The sequence below is a fragment of the Canis lupus genome, chromosome 1 (genome assembly GCF_003254725.2).
Source record: "Canis lupus dingo isolate Sandy chromosome 1, ASM325472v2, whole genome shotgun sequence".
Classification (NCBI taxonomy): domain Eukaryota; kingdom Metazoa; phylum Chordata; class Mammalia; order Carnivora; family Canidae; genus Canis; species Canis lupus.
Window position 1 is genome coordinate 67,724,226 of NC_064243.1, and position 18,023 is coordinate 67,742,248.

General features: G+C 37.2%; 1 protein-coding gene across 3 annotated transcripts in view; it reads left to right on the forward strand.

The window, feature by feature from the left end:
* Window positions 1–18,023, forward strand: part of LAMA2 (laminin subunit alpha 2) — a 583,497-nt gene that overhangs the window by 178,165 nt on the left and 387,309 nt on the right. For all 3 annotated transcript variants that reach the window (XM_049115400.1, XM_049115407.1, XM_049115415.1), the window contains exon 4: window positions 3,425–3,667. In XM_049115400.1, the coding sequence (XP_048971357.1) occupies window positions 3,425–3,667 (243 nt within the window). The remainder of the gene's footprint in view (window positions 1–3,424; window positions 3,668–18,023) is intronic.

Below are 18,023 nucleotides of genomic sequence, written 5' to 3' on the forward strand. Positions count from 1 at the left end.
GAAATGTGAAAGAATCCATAGAAAATAAATGAAAGAGGGATATTGTTTTGAAATGGGGCTCTTCTAATATTCTCTAAGGCAATGACTGCTTTTCCATGTCACTTAATGCTGGCTGCTATATTGAATTATAGAAAGAATCTGTGGGGTTTCTAGTATAACTTTGTTTCACGGATTTCATCTATTATTCCAGAGCCAACACAGAAGCTCCTAAGTCATAAATCCACATTGTAGCTCTAAGAGAATTTGGCCTCTTCCTGTATTTGCCTTCTGATCTGCTTTCTAAACAAAGCTCTTTATCTCTTACCTCAGTGTGCCTTTATTGTTAACGTTGGGTACCTATGATCCCTAATTATGCTTTGTTATTTCTCTTTTTGTTTTCTATTTAAAAATACTTTTGTGCATTTTTTTTTTCTGAATGGAAACATGTTAATGTAAAAAAAATATAGATACATAGATTCTTTTTCCAAAGAACATGCAGTGTTTTGTTTTCATCACCTTATATCTTCTTCCATGATTTTGACTTTGGAAAATAAACATTGTGAAACAGAGGGTAAAAGAGTTTAAGTAATTTTCTTGGTACATAGACACATAATATGATGAACACCTAAGCAATGCTTGTCTTGGTTCCTGCAAGTGAAAAAGCATGCTGCTGTTGACTGGGAATCAAGACATAACAGGGAAAAAAGGTGTTAAACTCATAGAAGTAACATCATAGTACATTATTATAACTCTGGTTATGCAAATAAAAGTAATTAATATTGGATGCCCACTATTTCAAAAGAGTTATAATAAGGATTGTAACATCTTTAAAGATATAAAAGCTCTAGTCTCTGACCTTGAGGAGCTCACAATTTAGTCACTTGTATTTTTTGTCATTTTATAAACCCCGCCATGAAAAGTTTAAGATTACCAGAAATTGAGATTAGAGCTTTATGTTTATAGTAGAAAGAACTCTCTCTGTGTTGTATCAGATTAACCAATTCGTATGCTCCTCAGTGAGTTTATTATAAAAAAAAATTCCACATGCATAAATTGTTGAATGTGGATTGTCTAATAGAGATAATTACTTATAAAAACACCCCAAAATTGCAGAAACAACAAATATTTTGGATAAGGATTGATCATGTTCCATTTTACTCCTAATCTTGTTCTTTCTCTGGTATTTGTTTTGCTTTAATTGTTCTTTATTTAAAAAACAAACTTTAAAAAAAACTTTTTTAAAAACTATGACATTGGTGCATCTGGGTGGCTCAGCTGGTTAAGTGCCTGCCTTTAGCTCAGGTCATGATCCTGGGGTCCTGGGATCGAGCCCCACGTTGGGCTCCCTCTGCAGCAGGGAGCCTGTTTCTACTCCTCCTCCCCGCTTGTGCTCTAGCTCACTGTCTCTGTCACTATCTCTGCCTCTTTCTCTCAAATAAACAAATTAGATCTTTAAAAAAAACTAAGACATTTATGTTAATACATTAACATAGCAGGAGATTGGATGAAAAGTCAAATCTCTCCTCCTCCTCGACTCCTTATTCTCAAACGTCAGTGGTAATAGCTTTAACGTATACGTGCAGGTTCTTCCCCAGAATGTCCAAGCATGTACACACATACGTAAATACGTGTGTCTGCTTGCACTGATACTTACCTGTATACCCTTGTAAATATAGATTCATAGTATTTCCCACCTGGACTGATAGTAAAACAGAACCGATAGCCCAGACCAATCAGAGCAGATGTCTCAGCTGTTCCTTGCTATGCTGAGGTGAAAAGTGGTCTCAGGGGACAGGAGGCATGTGGGAGGCTTGGGCAGCAGCAATTTACCAACAAGTACAGAAGGCTATTTCAGAATTCTAATAGTTTTTCTACAACTGTGCCTGAAAGGCCTGTTCCAACCCTACTTTCAATCATTTGATGGCGCATGGTTCCTCTGGTGGCACACTTGTGCTCATGTTCTTTCTCCTAAAGGCCACAAAAGCCCAGCATCAGAGCTCTTAAGGTTGCCCCTTCTATACTAACTTTATATATTTTTAAGTTTGATCCCTTGGAGTTGACCATGGACACTGTATATGCACTTATGAAGGCCTCATGTCAAAACTGGGCAGCAGATGAAGTTTATTTCCAGAACATTCCTTTCACAATCCCCTCTGTGTTCTCTCTGTTGTCCAGTGGGTCCTTTGGTCACATTTTAATGAGTCCATCCTCCCACTTTACCATTCCAGTGATTCTAATTATTCAGAGCTTAGTGTTTTCAGGCTCCCCCCATCTCAGAGCATTTAGTAAACAAAAAACATATCATTTGCTTTATTATCAGAGTACTTTTGATGTGTCTCTTATTACAATGTATTATCAACCCATGGATGGTAGGACTGTATTTTAAACTAGTTTATATCTATCTTTCTACCCGGGGCATTGCATATAAATGTCACTCAATAATGTTTGTGCATTATTCCTTCGGGTAACATTGGTTATGCACTATCACAAAACATCTAGAATGTTTACTTTTTATGCCTTCATATTTTATGTAGATTTCAAAATAAAGGATTGCCACAGTCCACTCAATGGTCACTCTGTTGACATATAGTAACTTCGTGTCTTTATTTTCCTTTAAAAAAAATACATGGTTACTTCTTACACAGAAAGTGTACTCACCCTTCACTTATTATGTTCAATCAGTTGTCTGCAATCAGTTTCAGTCAGTTTTCTGCAGGTCCTAGAATTTCTTCTCCATTATTTTTTATTTGAGAATTGGAAAGTAATTGATATTTATTATTTACAAGTCCTATACTTTGTATGTATTATCTCATTAATTCAAGTTGTCCCTCAGTACCGTACTTATTATTTACCCTAATTTGTAGAAAAGAAAACTAATTTCAGAAAAGTAAAATCGTCTGTCCAAGGTCACATAAATGCTAAGGCCACAATTTGAACACAGGGCTGTGCCTCTAAAGCTCTGTTGTTTTCGCTCTTCATACTAATTCCACCTTCGTGTACTTCTCTGAGGATGCGGTGATATTCTTGAGTATATTTTCCAAACTCTAAGGCACTTACCCACACATGGAATTTCTAACTCATACCTTGTACTTTCTAACACAGTACAGTGAGTAAATTGGTGCGTAATGAATGCTTTAGGTGATCATGATTATAATGGGATTTTAAAAATCAGATGAGATGATGTCGATGATTTGTTAGAGAACTAAAATCTCATCATAACCCATTTTCCTTTAAAGCCATGGCTGTCAAGATGAAACATCTCGTTTTAGCAAACGGCATTAAGCATGAACAGGCAACAGTAAAATCATTTCAGGGAACGTAATAGGGTTACGGAATAAAATCTGAAATAAAATTGACTGTAGCATTAAGCTTTATATGTGAAGAACAAAATGGTGAGAATACTTTGGAATTCAAAGTTGCACGCTGTTGTCGCCACTGTTCCCAGGTGTTCCAGATCGCCTATGTGATTGTGAAAGCAGCAAACTCCCCTCGGCCCGGAAACTGGATTTTGGAACGCTCGCTTGATGGTGTTGACTACAGGCCCTGGCAGTACCATGCGGTGACAGACACCGAGTGTCTAGCTCTCTACAATATCTATCCCCGCACCGGACCCCCATCATACGCCAAAGATGATGAGGTCATCTGCACTTCCTTTTATTCCAAGATACATCCCTTAGAAAACGGAGAGGTAAGAGGAGGAAACTCACCATAAGTACATTGAAATCGGCCTGTCAGAAAGATGTGAATATATCAGTAATTAATGTCAGGGAGATTTTAAAATAGGATTTAGCAGAAGTACATTTAAATGAGTTATTAAATAAAAAGGAAAAACCCAAGGTGATTAGAATTTTAACTACCTTCATCTACTCTGTGTCTCCCTCATCCAATAAAGATCAGAAAAGCGGAAATGGATTTAAGTCAGCAAGTCAGTGATTAGTTTCACACGTAGAGAGACTTTTCTGACATCAAGATTGCAAATAATCGGACAAAGATTAAGACCTTCACGGAGGGTGTGTGTACTCTGGTCTCCAGATGGAGACAAAGGAGGTGAAATTTAGGGAAAAATATAGTTGATATGAAGGGCATTCTGTTGGATTTCGGGTGTTTTCCTGTGCTCGCCACATAGGGCTAAATTTGTTTTTTTTGTTTGGGGTCAGGCTTCCTATCATATGCTTAATTCAAAAGTGCTCAGCTTCTCTGTAGCATCTCCTACCCTTTGGTCAAGATTTTATATTTATTCAAACCATGGCTTCCCCTGTTACCATCTGTGTGATCTTGAGCCAGTGACTGAAATTTTCTCTGCTTCAGTTTCATCTCCCATAAATTGGGAAAAATAATAATAGCTCTTATTTCATATGATCATTAAGAAAATCAAATGAATTATTCCATTTGACGCAGTATAACAGTGCTGACAGACAGGTACTAGGTGTTCTGTAAGCATTAATTCTTTTTATATTTGAATAGTAATAATAATAACCATCATTATCAGTCATAGTAGTCGTCTCCTCTCAGATACCCTAACCTTGACTTAGTGATTCTCTCGGATGCTCCAATATTTCCCTAATCTGTCTCCCTTCAGGAGCTGTGGCCTGGCTACTTTTGTCCTACCTGCTAATATACATCTCAATTTATACTCCAATCTGACAGTCGCTCCTCACTCGTCCACACACCTGAAGCTAGTATCATTTTTTATATTCACATTTTCAGTAAACCCATATCCATAATCCGTGAGGTCCACCTCAGCCAGTCGAGGATTATCTTTTTAAACATTTTTCAGAGAAGTTAGATTCTTGACATAAATCGATCACTCTCCCTTTGTCAAATTATTGTCATATTATTCTACGAATGTATTCTAGTGCCTCACTGTGTCTCAGATTCCATGTTCAAAAATATCAGTTTTGGAGAAGAAAAATTCCAAATGGTACTCTCAGCAGAGATTTCAATCTGCCAAATGACAAGGAGTCAAATGCAGGGAGTCAAACAGCTGTTCAACTTGCTTTGTGCCCAGAGACATCCAATTCCCGGCCAGATTGGCCTGAGGATATGGGAGTAGGGATGGAGCACAGAGATAATATATTTGAGTTGAATTTTTATTATTTTTCCCCCTGGATCTCGTATTTACCAGAACTCATAATTATCTAATATTTATAAAGCTATTTTTTACCTTGAAAAAATGATCCAATTCAGAAACTGATCGAACAATATTAAAATGTTCTTAGATAGATATGTAACCTACAGGTTTACAGGCATATCCCCAATGCATGCCCACCCAAAGGATGGTTCTCCATCCTTTAGACCAGGTCAGCCTACTGACATGGAGCAAACAGAAATGTTGTTTGTTTGCCCAGCTGGCTATATTATTTGCATTCCTAGACACTTACTAACAACTACTCATCGATAGTGGCTCTTAGGAGCTACTTGCTCAGATTTCCCTGTGACATGTGTTTAATTAAGCCTATTTCTTTTTCATAGGGAACTAGGTGTTAGAAAAAGAAAGTAATTCAAAATATTTGAAATAAAGTGGTAGTATTTAAGAGTTAGAATTAAATTCAGACGTCTCCTGAAATTCCTGTCTTATAAACATCTTACTGTAAACATCTTACTTTTGTAAAACATCTTACTTTTTGGAATAAACAGGTCCAGGGAAGGTAGGTGATATATATTCTCCAAAACTTCCCCCTCATTGGTAACAAAACTGAGATAAGAATCCAGGTAACCAGATACCCTGACCAACACTGGAAATTGATTTTTTTTTCTCTCTTTTTAAAGTTAGTAGTTGATAAACTCAAGAATTTAGAGGAGACAGAGATGCTGGATCCAGTACAGGAAGAAAGAGTCCTAATTCTGAGGTGTCATAATATAGAAGAACATATAAGAGATGGGAAGACTGGGTTCTCGTCTTGCTTCTAGTTTTTGTGGGATCTTGGGTTGGTTAGTTAATTGCTCAGAGATTGAATTTCTTGAATACATGACTTAGTTTAATGTATAAATTGACCTAGGATATCTTTATAATGCAATTTTGGGTATCATCTGCCATATAATGTGGGAATATTCTAAAATTTTTGGATGCTTACCTCCAGTACTTCCCAGACCAATGATTGTAAAACAAATCTTACTAACTTTTAGTTATAAAATGATGCTTTTTGGATACCACCCAAAATAAAATTATTAGTACTTATGTTCAAAACTTCCCAGAGAAGTAATACTCAAGTAAGAAAAATGAACATATAAACCAGTAAATGCAGAAAAATATAAGAAGAAGAAGAAGAAAGAAAAGGAAAAAAGGAAATCCTACAACAGAAATCTTTTTTTGAAGATTTTATTTATTTATTCATGAGAGACACAGAGAGAAGCAGAGACACAGGCAGAGGGAGAAGCAGGCTCCAGGCAGGGAGCCTGATGTGGGACATGATCCCAGGACCCCAGGATCACGCCCTGAGCTGAAGGGAGACGTTCAACCCCTGAGCCACCCAGGCATCCCCCTACAAAAGAAATGTTTAGAGAGTAAACAACTCCCTCAGTTGAGCCAAAGGAGTCACACTGAGATCTCTTCTCAGAATAGAGGGAAACCAGAAACAATTCTTGGTATCGCACAATTTCAAGACCAATATGGAAAATTATCTCCAATATGAGTTAAACTAGGCATATAACAGAATTTACTTCCAATGTTGATGGATAATTGTATTAAGTATAGAATTGCAGAGTTGCAGCTTTTTTTCTTTCTTTTGGCACATGTTGTTGTCTTCTGGTTTACATTGTTAATGTAGAAAAGTTTAGTTATTGAATAATTTACCTATTGCCTGTTTTCTTTGATTTCTTTAAAGATAAAAATCTTTACTATGATGCTCCAGATTGGCACTCCCCAATACAGTAGTCACTAACCATATGGTATTATTTAATTTAGATTTTATTAACTCAAATAGAATGAAAATTCAGGTGCTCAGTTGCATAGCCACAATCAGGTGTTAAATAGCCACATGTGACTAGCAGCTACCATGTTGAATTATTCAGAATAGAACCTTTCCGTCATTGCACAGAGTTCTGAGCAGCACTGCAGTGGATGATACCTTCTTAATTTCTGGATTGAGATTTATTTGGTTGGTATGTTTGCAGAGTCACATCTTTCATCAGTTCAGGAAATAATTCAATCATTAACTCTATAAATACTGTCTCCTTCCTTCCTATTTGTCTCCTCTATAAATACAATTAAAAATAATTTGGGGGGATCCCTGGGTGGCTCAGTGGTTTAGCGCCTGCCTTTGGCCCAGGGCGCCATCCTGGAGACCCGGGATCGAGTCCCACATCAGACTCCTGGTGCATGGAGCCTGCATGGAGCCTGCTTCTCCTTCTGCCTATGTCTCTGCCTCTCTCCCTCTCTGTGTGACTATCATAAATAAATAAAAATTTAAAAAAATGTAAAAAAAAATAATTTGGAACTTCTCACTGTATATTTTATACTCTTTTGTATACATCCAACCTCTTGGCCTTTATTCTTGATTTTAGGTATGTGTTTCTGGTTCACTTCCAGTTTACTGATTCTCTCTTTACCTACGTAAAAATCTGCTATTCAAACTATTCATAGGCTTCTTGATTTCATGTATTATACTTTTCAGTTCTAGAATTTATCTTTGTTTCATTTTTGAATAGTTTAGCATTTAATTTTAAATTGAAATTGCATGGATTTATAGATATCTAAGTTTAACAAGATTATATGTACATTTTTAATATTCTATCTTTATCTCCTTGAGCATAAAGTAACAATTATTTAATACTTTTTGTTTGATAATTCTAATATCTGGCTTCTGTGGATGTATATTACCTGATCTGCTGATTCTTTTTTCTGATGTCTTATGTGCTCATGTTTCTCACTTTTACAAAACAGAAGTTATATTTTTAAATGTGCATGTAGAAATCATTTGAGGCCTAAGATATGGTATTGTGAGGATTTTCTGATGCTTCTACCAGGCAGTGGCAATATGGCTGATCTTACGGAGTATGAAATGATTTCACTCATACATGAAATTTAAGAAACAAAGCAGATGAACATAGGGGAAGGGAAGGAAAAACAAAATAAGACAGAATCGAAAGGGAGACAAACTGTAAGACACTCTTAATTCTAGGGAACAAACTGAGGGTCGCTGGAGGGGAGGTGGGTGGGGAGATGGGGAACCGGGTGATGGGCATGAAGGAAGGCATGTGATGTAATGAGCACTGGGTGTTATATGCAACTGATGAATCACTAAATTATACTTCTGAAACTAATAAACACTATATGTTAATTAAATTGAATTGAAATAAATTTTAAAAATTAAAAAAATACAGTTTTAGGGAGTAAAATTTCTGGGACTTCGATAACACAAAGCTGTAACAGCTGCTTTAATTCCAGTTTACTTTAGGCTTCCTGTTTTTGGAGTCTAGACTGAAGTATGTGGGATTTACCAAAGCCCCACCCATACAAGTCTTATTGCTTCCTAGCACATTAATGTCATCAAAGCACTGCTTAGTCTCAGCCATGTCTTCTGGACAGGGAAATGCCCACCAGACAAAAGCTGTCACAATATGCCCTTTACCTCTTTTGATATCTTTCTTCTCCTTGATATCGAGAAGGTGATTTTTCTACCCTTTTGATAACTATCTACTGGCTTAAAATAAAATAAATGTTTTGACATTTTTCTGCACTTGGTCTGGTTGTTAATCATTGACTGTATTAACATTCATTATATAATCTACCATAAAAAGGAGCGTGGTCTCATATGCATTTTTAAAATTGATTTTGAAAAAAAAAAGAAAAAAAAGAAAATTTATTTTGGAATAATCGTAAACTTACATAAATGTAAGAAGAATATAGAGAATCCATGTCTTCTTGACCCAGCTCCACTGTTAATACCTTCAAAGCCACTATGCATAGGTCAAAACTAAGAAATCAACATTGATTGCATTATATTACATTGATACATGATTTCATTCATTTTCTTCAGTGTCTTATTTGTTTTCTGGGATCCAGTTTGGGATACCTAATTGTATTGTCATTAGGTGTCTTCTTAGTCTCCTCCGAATTATGAAAATTTTCTAATCTTCTCTTATTTTTCGTGACTTTAGTTTTCATCACTTTTAAAAGCACAAAGCACTGGTCAAGTGTTTTGTGGCATATTAGTTTATTCATTTTGCATTCTTTGGTGTTTTCTCATGATTAAACTTGGCTTCTGGATTTTGGGGAAGGATACCATGGAGGTGAAACAGCTTCCTCACTGCATCACTCCCATTTCTTTTTATCTTTTTATATGGACATCTGTTGTCTATTTCCTTTTAACTGGTTTATAAATCTTACTGTGCTTTTTTTTTTTTTTTCTTTTAGAGAGAGTAAGAAAGGTGGGGAGAGGCAGAAAGAGAGAAAGAATCTCAAAGCAGGCTCCATGCCCAGTGTGTTTTTAGACAGATTTTTATTTTGGACAGCAGAGCCTAAATATTCACTATGATTTGAAATATACATTTTTGACTAAGCGTTGATGATCATTTGCTTCCAGTCTTTCACAATACCGTTTAAATATAAATTTAAGTCAGAGAATAAGAGAAATAAGAACAAAGTATTTTTAAGGCCCATCCATGAAACAAGATATGATAAAAAAAGTCTCAATTTTAACACAGTAATTAAGCAATAATGATTATGTTATAGGCATAGAATATTAATAGAAAATAATCTTCTGTGACTAATATCAAATCTATCAAGTCTAAGGTTTATTGCATTGTTACTTGCCTGGAGAATTTTGGGGACATGTCAAAATGTTTAGAACATTTTACAATATTATACTTCAGATGAAAAGTGCCTCACTTTAGACCTGAAAGTTACCTTAGGTAAATTCCTCATTGTTCTATTAAAACCCTTTAACAATACCCTTCAATATTACAGGCCTCAACTTCAGCTTCTTCTGTATCCAAACTGTAATACTGCCTGTTGCCTGTGTCATTATTAAAAGCCATGTGGCTTTTTCTTCTGCTCTCTTGAATTTTAGCAACATCATCTCTGCTTATTTCTTCTATTTATTTGTTGCTCCAGCCACCTCCACTCTTTCCCCCTCCATCCTCTGGCTTGGCCTCTTCTCTGCCCTCCACTTCACATTTCCTAAAAGAGATCAACAAATGTTGATTATGTGGATTCACCAGAAGGGTACTTTGGGGCACACATCCAGTCCCCTAGACAACTAGATTCAACTACTTCCAAGAAAGAGATTAGTCCTGCAGTCTAGCATCCTAGGCTTGCACCCAGAGGGAGAAGAGTTCACTCTGAGCTATGAGATGATCAACTCTCAGGCCCTGGCAAAGGAGAGAAAATGGAGGACAGTGGAGGTATAATAATATGACCCAGTATGTTGTTATCCAAGCTGTAGACAGAAGGAGGCTTTGAACAAAAGCCTTCAAGGATTTTCATTTTAGAAAAATTATGTATCATCAATGCCAAGAGAGGGCTTAGCAGGCAACATGCCTTGCCTTGCTTTGAGAGAATGATCCTGAGCTCCCTAGTAGGAGCTGTAGGGTATGAAGCAACAGACTCCAGGGGTCCTCCATTACTTTGAGGCCAAAGAGAAAAGGTTTGGTGGGAACAGCTGCGTAGGTATACCTCTCCAGCGGCGCTACAGGGCGCCTGCTCTATCAAGAGCTACTATTGGCTCAAGTGCTGCCCCTGCAGGAAGCATTTGCCCCAAGATGCTATTGAGAACTGGTAACAAGAACCGCCGCCTAGAGACACGACTGACAACCGTGCCTGCCGCACTGGTGCCTCCCGAACTTGGTTTTACTTGGACATCCTCATCGAGGACATTTGAAAGAGCTGTTTCTTGGTTCAGGGCTTATAATCCAGTAGATTTGGGAAGGGTTTAGGAAGCTCTCTATATATTTTAACAAGTAGTCCTGATGATTTTGATGCCCCTCCTCTGAACTTACTGTTCAGATTTTCCAGCCTTCTCAAACTCTGGAGAAGAACTGATCATCAGCTATTTAAGGCAAGAGCGTCAGTCATTCTAGCTACGCTACTTCTACCTAAAGAGACATGTTTTTCTGTCAGGAAACATGATTGGCTTTGGCAGACTAAATCCCTGGGTAGGTTTAGGTTGAGTAAATAGAATTTGAGCTATAACTAGGTTATGGATGGTTGAAGAGGTGGCTGAAAGAGGGGGGAGGTCACATTAATATTATTGACAAGGATGGGGATGTAGAGATGGGACTACTTTAGGGGTCCTAGAATGAAAATAGTCATCAGTGTTTTTCTTTTCTATGAGACTCTCTCCTTTCCCTGGCTGGGATTATTCCTTTTAATTTCTTTGGGTTGTCACTAGACTGCTAACTAAATATGCATGGTTACCATAGTAATTTTTGCTTCAATTTCCTCATACAGAGGAAGAGTTATTTACATATGATTTCTTCTTCTTACTGCTCTTCTGGACTGCAACTCAAATGGAACTTAGATTCACTTTGATTCTGCTTTTGAAACATGGCAGGCTTATATAAAAATCCCTGAGAAACCGTCATTAATTCTGGAAGACTCTTTTTTCCCCCTGTAAACTATATGTAGAGCTTTGATATAGTTTTGATTTCCTCTGTGACAGAATTTTATATACACAGACAGAATATTTTCCTTCCTCTTTTCATCACCTGACATTATGGTGATTCTTAGACCTGCAAACACTGGAGAATGAAGAAATGAAACCAACATTATATTTAAAATCGTTTCGGAGATCTTTCTTTGATGTAATACTGTTGAGGGTATAGCATGACGGCGCAGAAGTTGTGTGGAAATGAGGAACGAGACTTTCACAATTTTCCTTGGAGTTGTTCCTCTATGGAACAGCAGCCAGGGATCACTAATTTGTATCAGTTATGAATAGAGACTTAGGGAAATGCTTATTTTGGGTTTTAGACTTCCTTTCCTGAAAAATAACTGTGGTATTGACCAACATGGTGCCAGTTAGTACCCTGGGGAGCAGCATGAAAGTACGTTGTCACAGTGAGGGTCACCCGGCATCCTCTAAAAAGCAAGTTTCCATTCTAGTTGGAATACACAGAGCCCTTGAAATATTCTGGAATTACACACACATAAAATTAATAATTCATTTAAAAAATAGACCTTTGTGATTAAGATAAAATTAAGAGGATTGTGTTCTTCCTCTCTGTTGATCACTTTATAGATCCCCCCCCCAGCAATATTGTGCTTAGAAAATATCAGTAAATCCTTGTCAAAATAATACAGTATTATTGAAAAGTCATGAAGGCCAGAGAAAGCAAACAAGAATGGAATCTCAAGGAGATAGCGCCGATCCTCAAGAGCTGGTTATCTCAGTGTTATGGAAGAGGATTTACCAGGATTTATTAAAATTAATAAACAGAAAGTTCCGTTTCCATTAAGCGAGGTAAGGTAGTACAGGGCCGAGTAGAAGGCACAGAAGCACACTTCCTTTCAGGTATAGCTTTGCCATTGATTAAACGTGGGGCTTGGGCAGGTGAGTGAACCGTCCGCTGTGTGTCTGGGCCAGTTCATCCCACTGTAATGAAGACCAAAGTAGGTCCTTTATGGTATTGCCTCCTTGTCTATATTATATGATCCCCAATTTTCTAGTTCAACAGCTATTTGCGGGGTGACTGAGCTGGCGTAGGCTGGATTGAGAGTGGGGTGCACGACCATGGCAGAGCCATGCTGTGCTGCTGTGTGTGGTCAGCACAAGGGGAGGCGGGGGTGACAAGACAGGAATGGAAGAATAAGCAAAGCAAAAAAAAAAAACAAAAAACAAAAAACAAAAAAAACCCAAGAGCTTACTGGAGTTTAAAGAGACAGAAGAGATCGATGAAGGTCTCAGGTGCTGACATGGGTTAGTCTGGGGCCTGGCAGGTCACAGTAATGATAACTGGCATTTACCTCAGGCTTGTTTTATGGCAGGCACTACTCCACGGGTTTACAAGGAGAAACTCATGTGTACTCACACTTGCCTCATTTTATAGCTGAGGGAAATGTGGTGCAAACAGGTTAAATAACTTGCCCAGAGTTTCAACCTAGTAATTTTTGGAGCTATGATTTGAATCCAGTGTGTCCTCTGGGCACCAGAAAGGCACAAGAACAAATTTTCTCCTGCATCTGGGATTTTCTTGGAAAATCTGCTGGGCATTGCAAGCCCAAGAGGCCTCACTCCCAGCAGACCCTGCTTCTCTCCGCATGAGTGTGCACAGACCCAAGATTGGGCTGCTGCCTAGTTTTTAGCTTACAGGGGTTTAATATTTTAATGTTTTATGTTGTGGAAAAATTATTCACTCTCCTCTTTTTCTTTATGATAGCAACTTACTTTAAAAGTATAGAGTAGCATTTTTTAAAAATTTGCATTCTCTTTTTTGCAACCTTTTTATTTATCTTGTTATTTTTTACCCTTTAAATGTTTTTTAATTTCTAGTTTTAACAGTTTTATCTTGGTATATTTACATTTATCGTATGTTGTTTTTCTTTTTTAAACTTTATTCCAGTAAATGATTTAAGTTTCTTCTATATTGTCTTATATATATATATATTGTGTGTGTGCATATATATAGCTTGCTTCCGGGCACCCTTATAGACTGAGTGTTCTAGTCTGCGGGTGTCCTAGAGACTATTCCATATTAAATAGGTCAGTGATAAATAAAGTAAGAAAAGATTTCTCACCAAAGCATCTTAGGGACATAATTCACAGATCCTATGTGGGTGTGTTAGTTCAGGCTGCTGTGACAAAAATGCAATAGACTAGGTGCCTTTCTCACTGTTCTGGGGATAAGAAGTTCAAGATCAAGGTGCCAGGATGGTTGAGTCATGCCGAGGACTCTCTTCTGATTTCTTCACATGCCGGAGAAGGCAGAGAAAGAAGCTTGGTAGTATCTCTTGTTATAAGGGCCCTATTCCCATTATGAGAGCTCCCCTCTAATGGCCTAACTACCCTCCAAAGACCCTATCTCCAATGCCATAGCATCAGGATTAGAATTTTAAAATATGAACTTGGGTGGGACACCAACATACAGTCCATAACAGTGGGTCACTCTCATTAACACCAACAGAGCTTCTGTTGTGTAGGTAGACTTAGAAGTCCAGAACTTTTCAAGCATCATGTAGGTGCTTGCTTTCAATGGCATGCTTTATTGTCCCATCAAAAGCCCTCTGAATATGAGAAACTGTTACTTCTTTTTCCATTTCCATAAGAAAGTACATAATGCTATGTTAGACAGACTTGAGGCCCATCATAATAACATCATTACTTCTTAAAATAAAATTCTCAAATATTCTAATACAGTAATCCTTTTTTGAAGCCTTTCAAATTGACTATTAACATCAATAATAAAATCATATGTCTTGAAAGTAGCTACTCATTTCATCCACATTATAAAAGAGATAATAGAAAACAAGGTTTTAAATAACTTCAAAGAGATTCATTTCTCGAAAGTATAGATAATTATATCAAATATTACATTTGGCAGAGATACAGCAATTCCCCATCTTATAGGTAATTATATTAAGAATATTAAGTAAAGGACCAGGTGAATGATTTTTTGGGCCATCAAAACTTAAAATTTGTGTTCTTCTTTTATATTGGCTCATGCTAATTCTTTAAAATTATTACTTTTATTGTCAATTAGGTAAAATCCTGTCTGGACTGAATTGACATTATCTATCTCATTGTTAGAAACAACAGCTACCTATACCCCTAAATTTACTAATCTCTTAGTCTTTTGGACATCTGAAAATTTTGTCAGTTTTGATCTGAATAAATTTCAGACTTTATTTTATAGACAAGTGGTATTTTTTGTATGAAAAACAGTATTTTCATACATTCCACTTTTGGTCAGTGCTGAAATCACTGTCAAGTAAGGAAATTTGTGCAAGGATGGAATAAGATTTAATATTATATAGAATTTTTAGTTTATATATCCACTAATTCTTTTCTCCTGTGTAAATATTATAGAGACATAAATGCATGAGTATTTAATTATGCTAGCATGTATGGAAGAATTTCAGAAAAGCTAGGTAAAGCAAGTTCCACTTGTTATATTAATTGCAACTTGCCATAAAAAACACCCATGTTAAAGTTCTCTGAACTGAGAATTATAAATTGTTGGTTTTTTGAGTCAATTCTAAAGCATATTGAGATGACAAAATTATGAAGTAGGAACAATATTTACAGTGCACAGAAAGAGGGAAAAATAACTTTAAGCATATTGGACCTTATAGGAAGCATTTGAGACTATTGAAAGTCATCTGTGGCTTTTAAAATCAAGAGTGAAGTCCTGAGCAAACATTCTCTAATGGAATAGCAGGTCATGCTCCATTTGATGATGCCTCATCACTTTTTTTTTTTTTTTTTTAACATTACTGAAGTAGGAGCTAAGCCTTTCAGTCAAAACGAAAACTCCATGGAGAACAAAAGGATTCGTGGGTTAACTATTGTTATTGTCATGAGCAATGTTGGCAGTTGATCTTCTATGTGGTGTTCATTGATTACAAAGCACATGTCATACACTTTGCCATCTCACCTTCATCAAAGTCTTGAGGACACTTGGAGCCAAAGCGGTTTTTTATTCTCATTTTGCAGATGGAGGTTAAATAACTTGTTCACGGTAACATAGGGGTAAATGTTCAACATTAATCTCTGGGTCCAGGTCCAGCTCCAATCTTCTGATGGCAAATCTCATAATCATTTCATTTCCTAAACTGAACCCTTAGGTCCAATAAGCCATCTTCTAAATATGTATTTGCCATTGGTCAGAAGGGCTGTGTGACACTGTGAATAATTAAGTACCATCCACCATCTTTACTGGGAAGAACCTGAGGATATATCAGAAAACCAGTCTCACATGGGAAAGATAATGTACTATTATCTTTATTGCAGAAGTATACTTGAAAATACAACAAAAGATCTTGAAGCTAATAGAATAAGCTTCTGATCCCTAGGGGAAACTATTTCTACACTAGAGCCATCATCCAAAGTCCTTGAGATAAGTAACCCAGGAGTGGAATGGTTGTGATTGCACTTTACAAGCAAACTTAAAAAGATATCAGCAGCTGCTTTACCAGGTCCCCTGCTATGAAATAAAAACAGTAGAAAGCTCCACTGCAGAGCATGCTAGCCTGAGGATGTGTACTGTTTTGTACCATGGCAGACTGACTACAGCCAAATATGTATTTTCCTTGGAAATAGGTAAATTAATAACTTTGTTGAATTCTGCTACCTGGAAATCACATAAGATGCACAATTTAAATTCCCATCATGGGTAGCAAGAGTCCTATGATACTCATTTTGCAAAGGAGAATGGCAACCTTGGCAAGATGACGAGTTAGAAAATTATATTCCCCTTGTGTAAATTTGCTCTTCAGCTTCATTCCATAAGAATTATTTATTTTCTTATTCAACAGATAAGTGCCTTCTAAAACCAAGCCTACTATTAGGGCGAGCCATATGGAATTGCCAATATTTGACTATTTGTAGTCAATAAATATGCAGTTTCATATGTTTTAAACTAATATATGCCAAAGCATGAATAAACATGTTTGCAGAAATTTAAATTGTCCTCAGCATAACCTCACCTGTATGCGTTATTTTAGTAAAAGCATTAAAGGGAAATCAAGTCTTTTCACTGAAACTATGGTTGCTAAGTATAATAATTTATACTAGTTTTTTTGTGATACTAGTTTTTAGTTTTGTTAGTGATACGGTGAATAGGAAACTGAAAATGAGTCACACTGCATTTGTTTCTTAATTTGGGGGGGTGGAGAATAGCAAATAGCATGTTTCATATAAATAATAGGCATCCCTTAGGAGTCATGGGGAACCACGTGGAAGTTGAAGGTGTATTAGTTACATGCAATCGGTATGAGAACTGAGTTGTTTTGGCTCACAGAATGTAAAGCATGTATGCATACATCTGTGTTTTCACATAAACACATTCCGGTACCCTTATTTGTGCAGCATAATCACATGGGTAGATATTAGCTCTATCAGGAGTGCCAGCTGCCACTTTCTTAGAAGCATTTCAACTATTTTTAAACCTGACGTCCAATTTATAGCAGTTATCCTCTGTTTTCTTCAGGACAAATTACCTTATTGCCAGACTACTGGTGAAACTTTCTGAAAATTATGTGAAGGGGGAAAAAACTCCTCTTATTATTTTTTGAAGAGGAAAACCCATAATAATGATTTAATTTTGCTATTTCTTATCTTTTCATTTGTTCTTTTTATCAGTGGATGAAAAACACTGTGTTCTTCCTTCTGATGATTTGTTATGCTCGTTCCATTTATCTTAAAACAAGATAAACTTTGGTGTTGAATTAGCTGCGATACAGCAGCTCACACATTAATCACAACTGGGCAAATGCATTACTAAAAAGATAGGACATCCAAAATATGGCTGGGATACAGTTTCGGTTCAACCACTATATGATTTGGTATTACAAAGAAATGTTAGGAGTTTGTATAGCCAGTCAGTAGAGCTCAGCATTTAGCTACTTTTTTCGTTAACAAGTACTGAGCACCACCTGTGCAGCAAACTCTGTCTTAGGTACAGGGGACAGAGGACATTATATTTTGGGGAGATAAGATAGATTGATAAATGAGGGGAAACATCCTGAAGACTTGGACAGGCCTGTAAAGGCCGGCCTAGCCCAGAAGAGCCTGGGCCACTGGATGTCGAGTTGGGGGAGGGAGAGAGGAAGAGACTGACACAGAGAGAGACCGAGAGCAGGAGAACGGCAGGAGTCTGGCTGGGGAACGGCACGGTTGTCACAGAGAAAGTGTGGAGGGAAGCGGTGGGAGGCTCCTGTGTTCACAACAATTGCTTGACTTGCCACGATTGTTTCAGTTACTGCATCTCTGAATAAATCGAGTAGCGAGGCTGTTTGTTCTGAGCTAGAAAGCAGTTTCAGAATGAGAAAATTCAGTGTTGTTTTATGTGTTTTGGCGGGGAGAGGCAAAGAAAGAGGGAAGAGAGAGAGAGAAACTTCAGCAGTCCCCACGCCCAGCGCGGAGCATGGTCTCACGACCTTGAGGTCA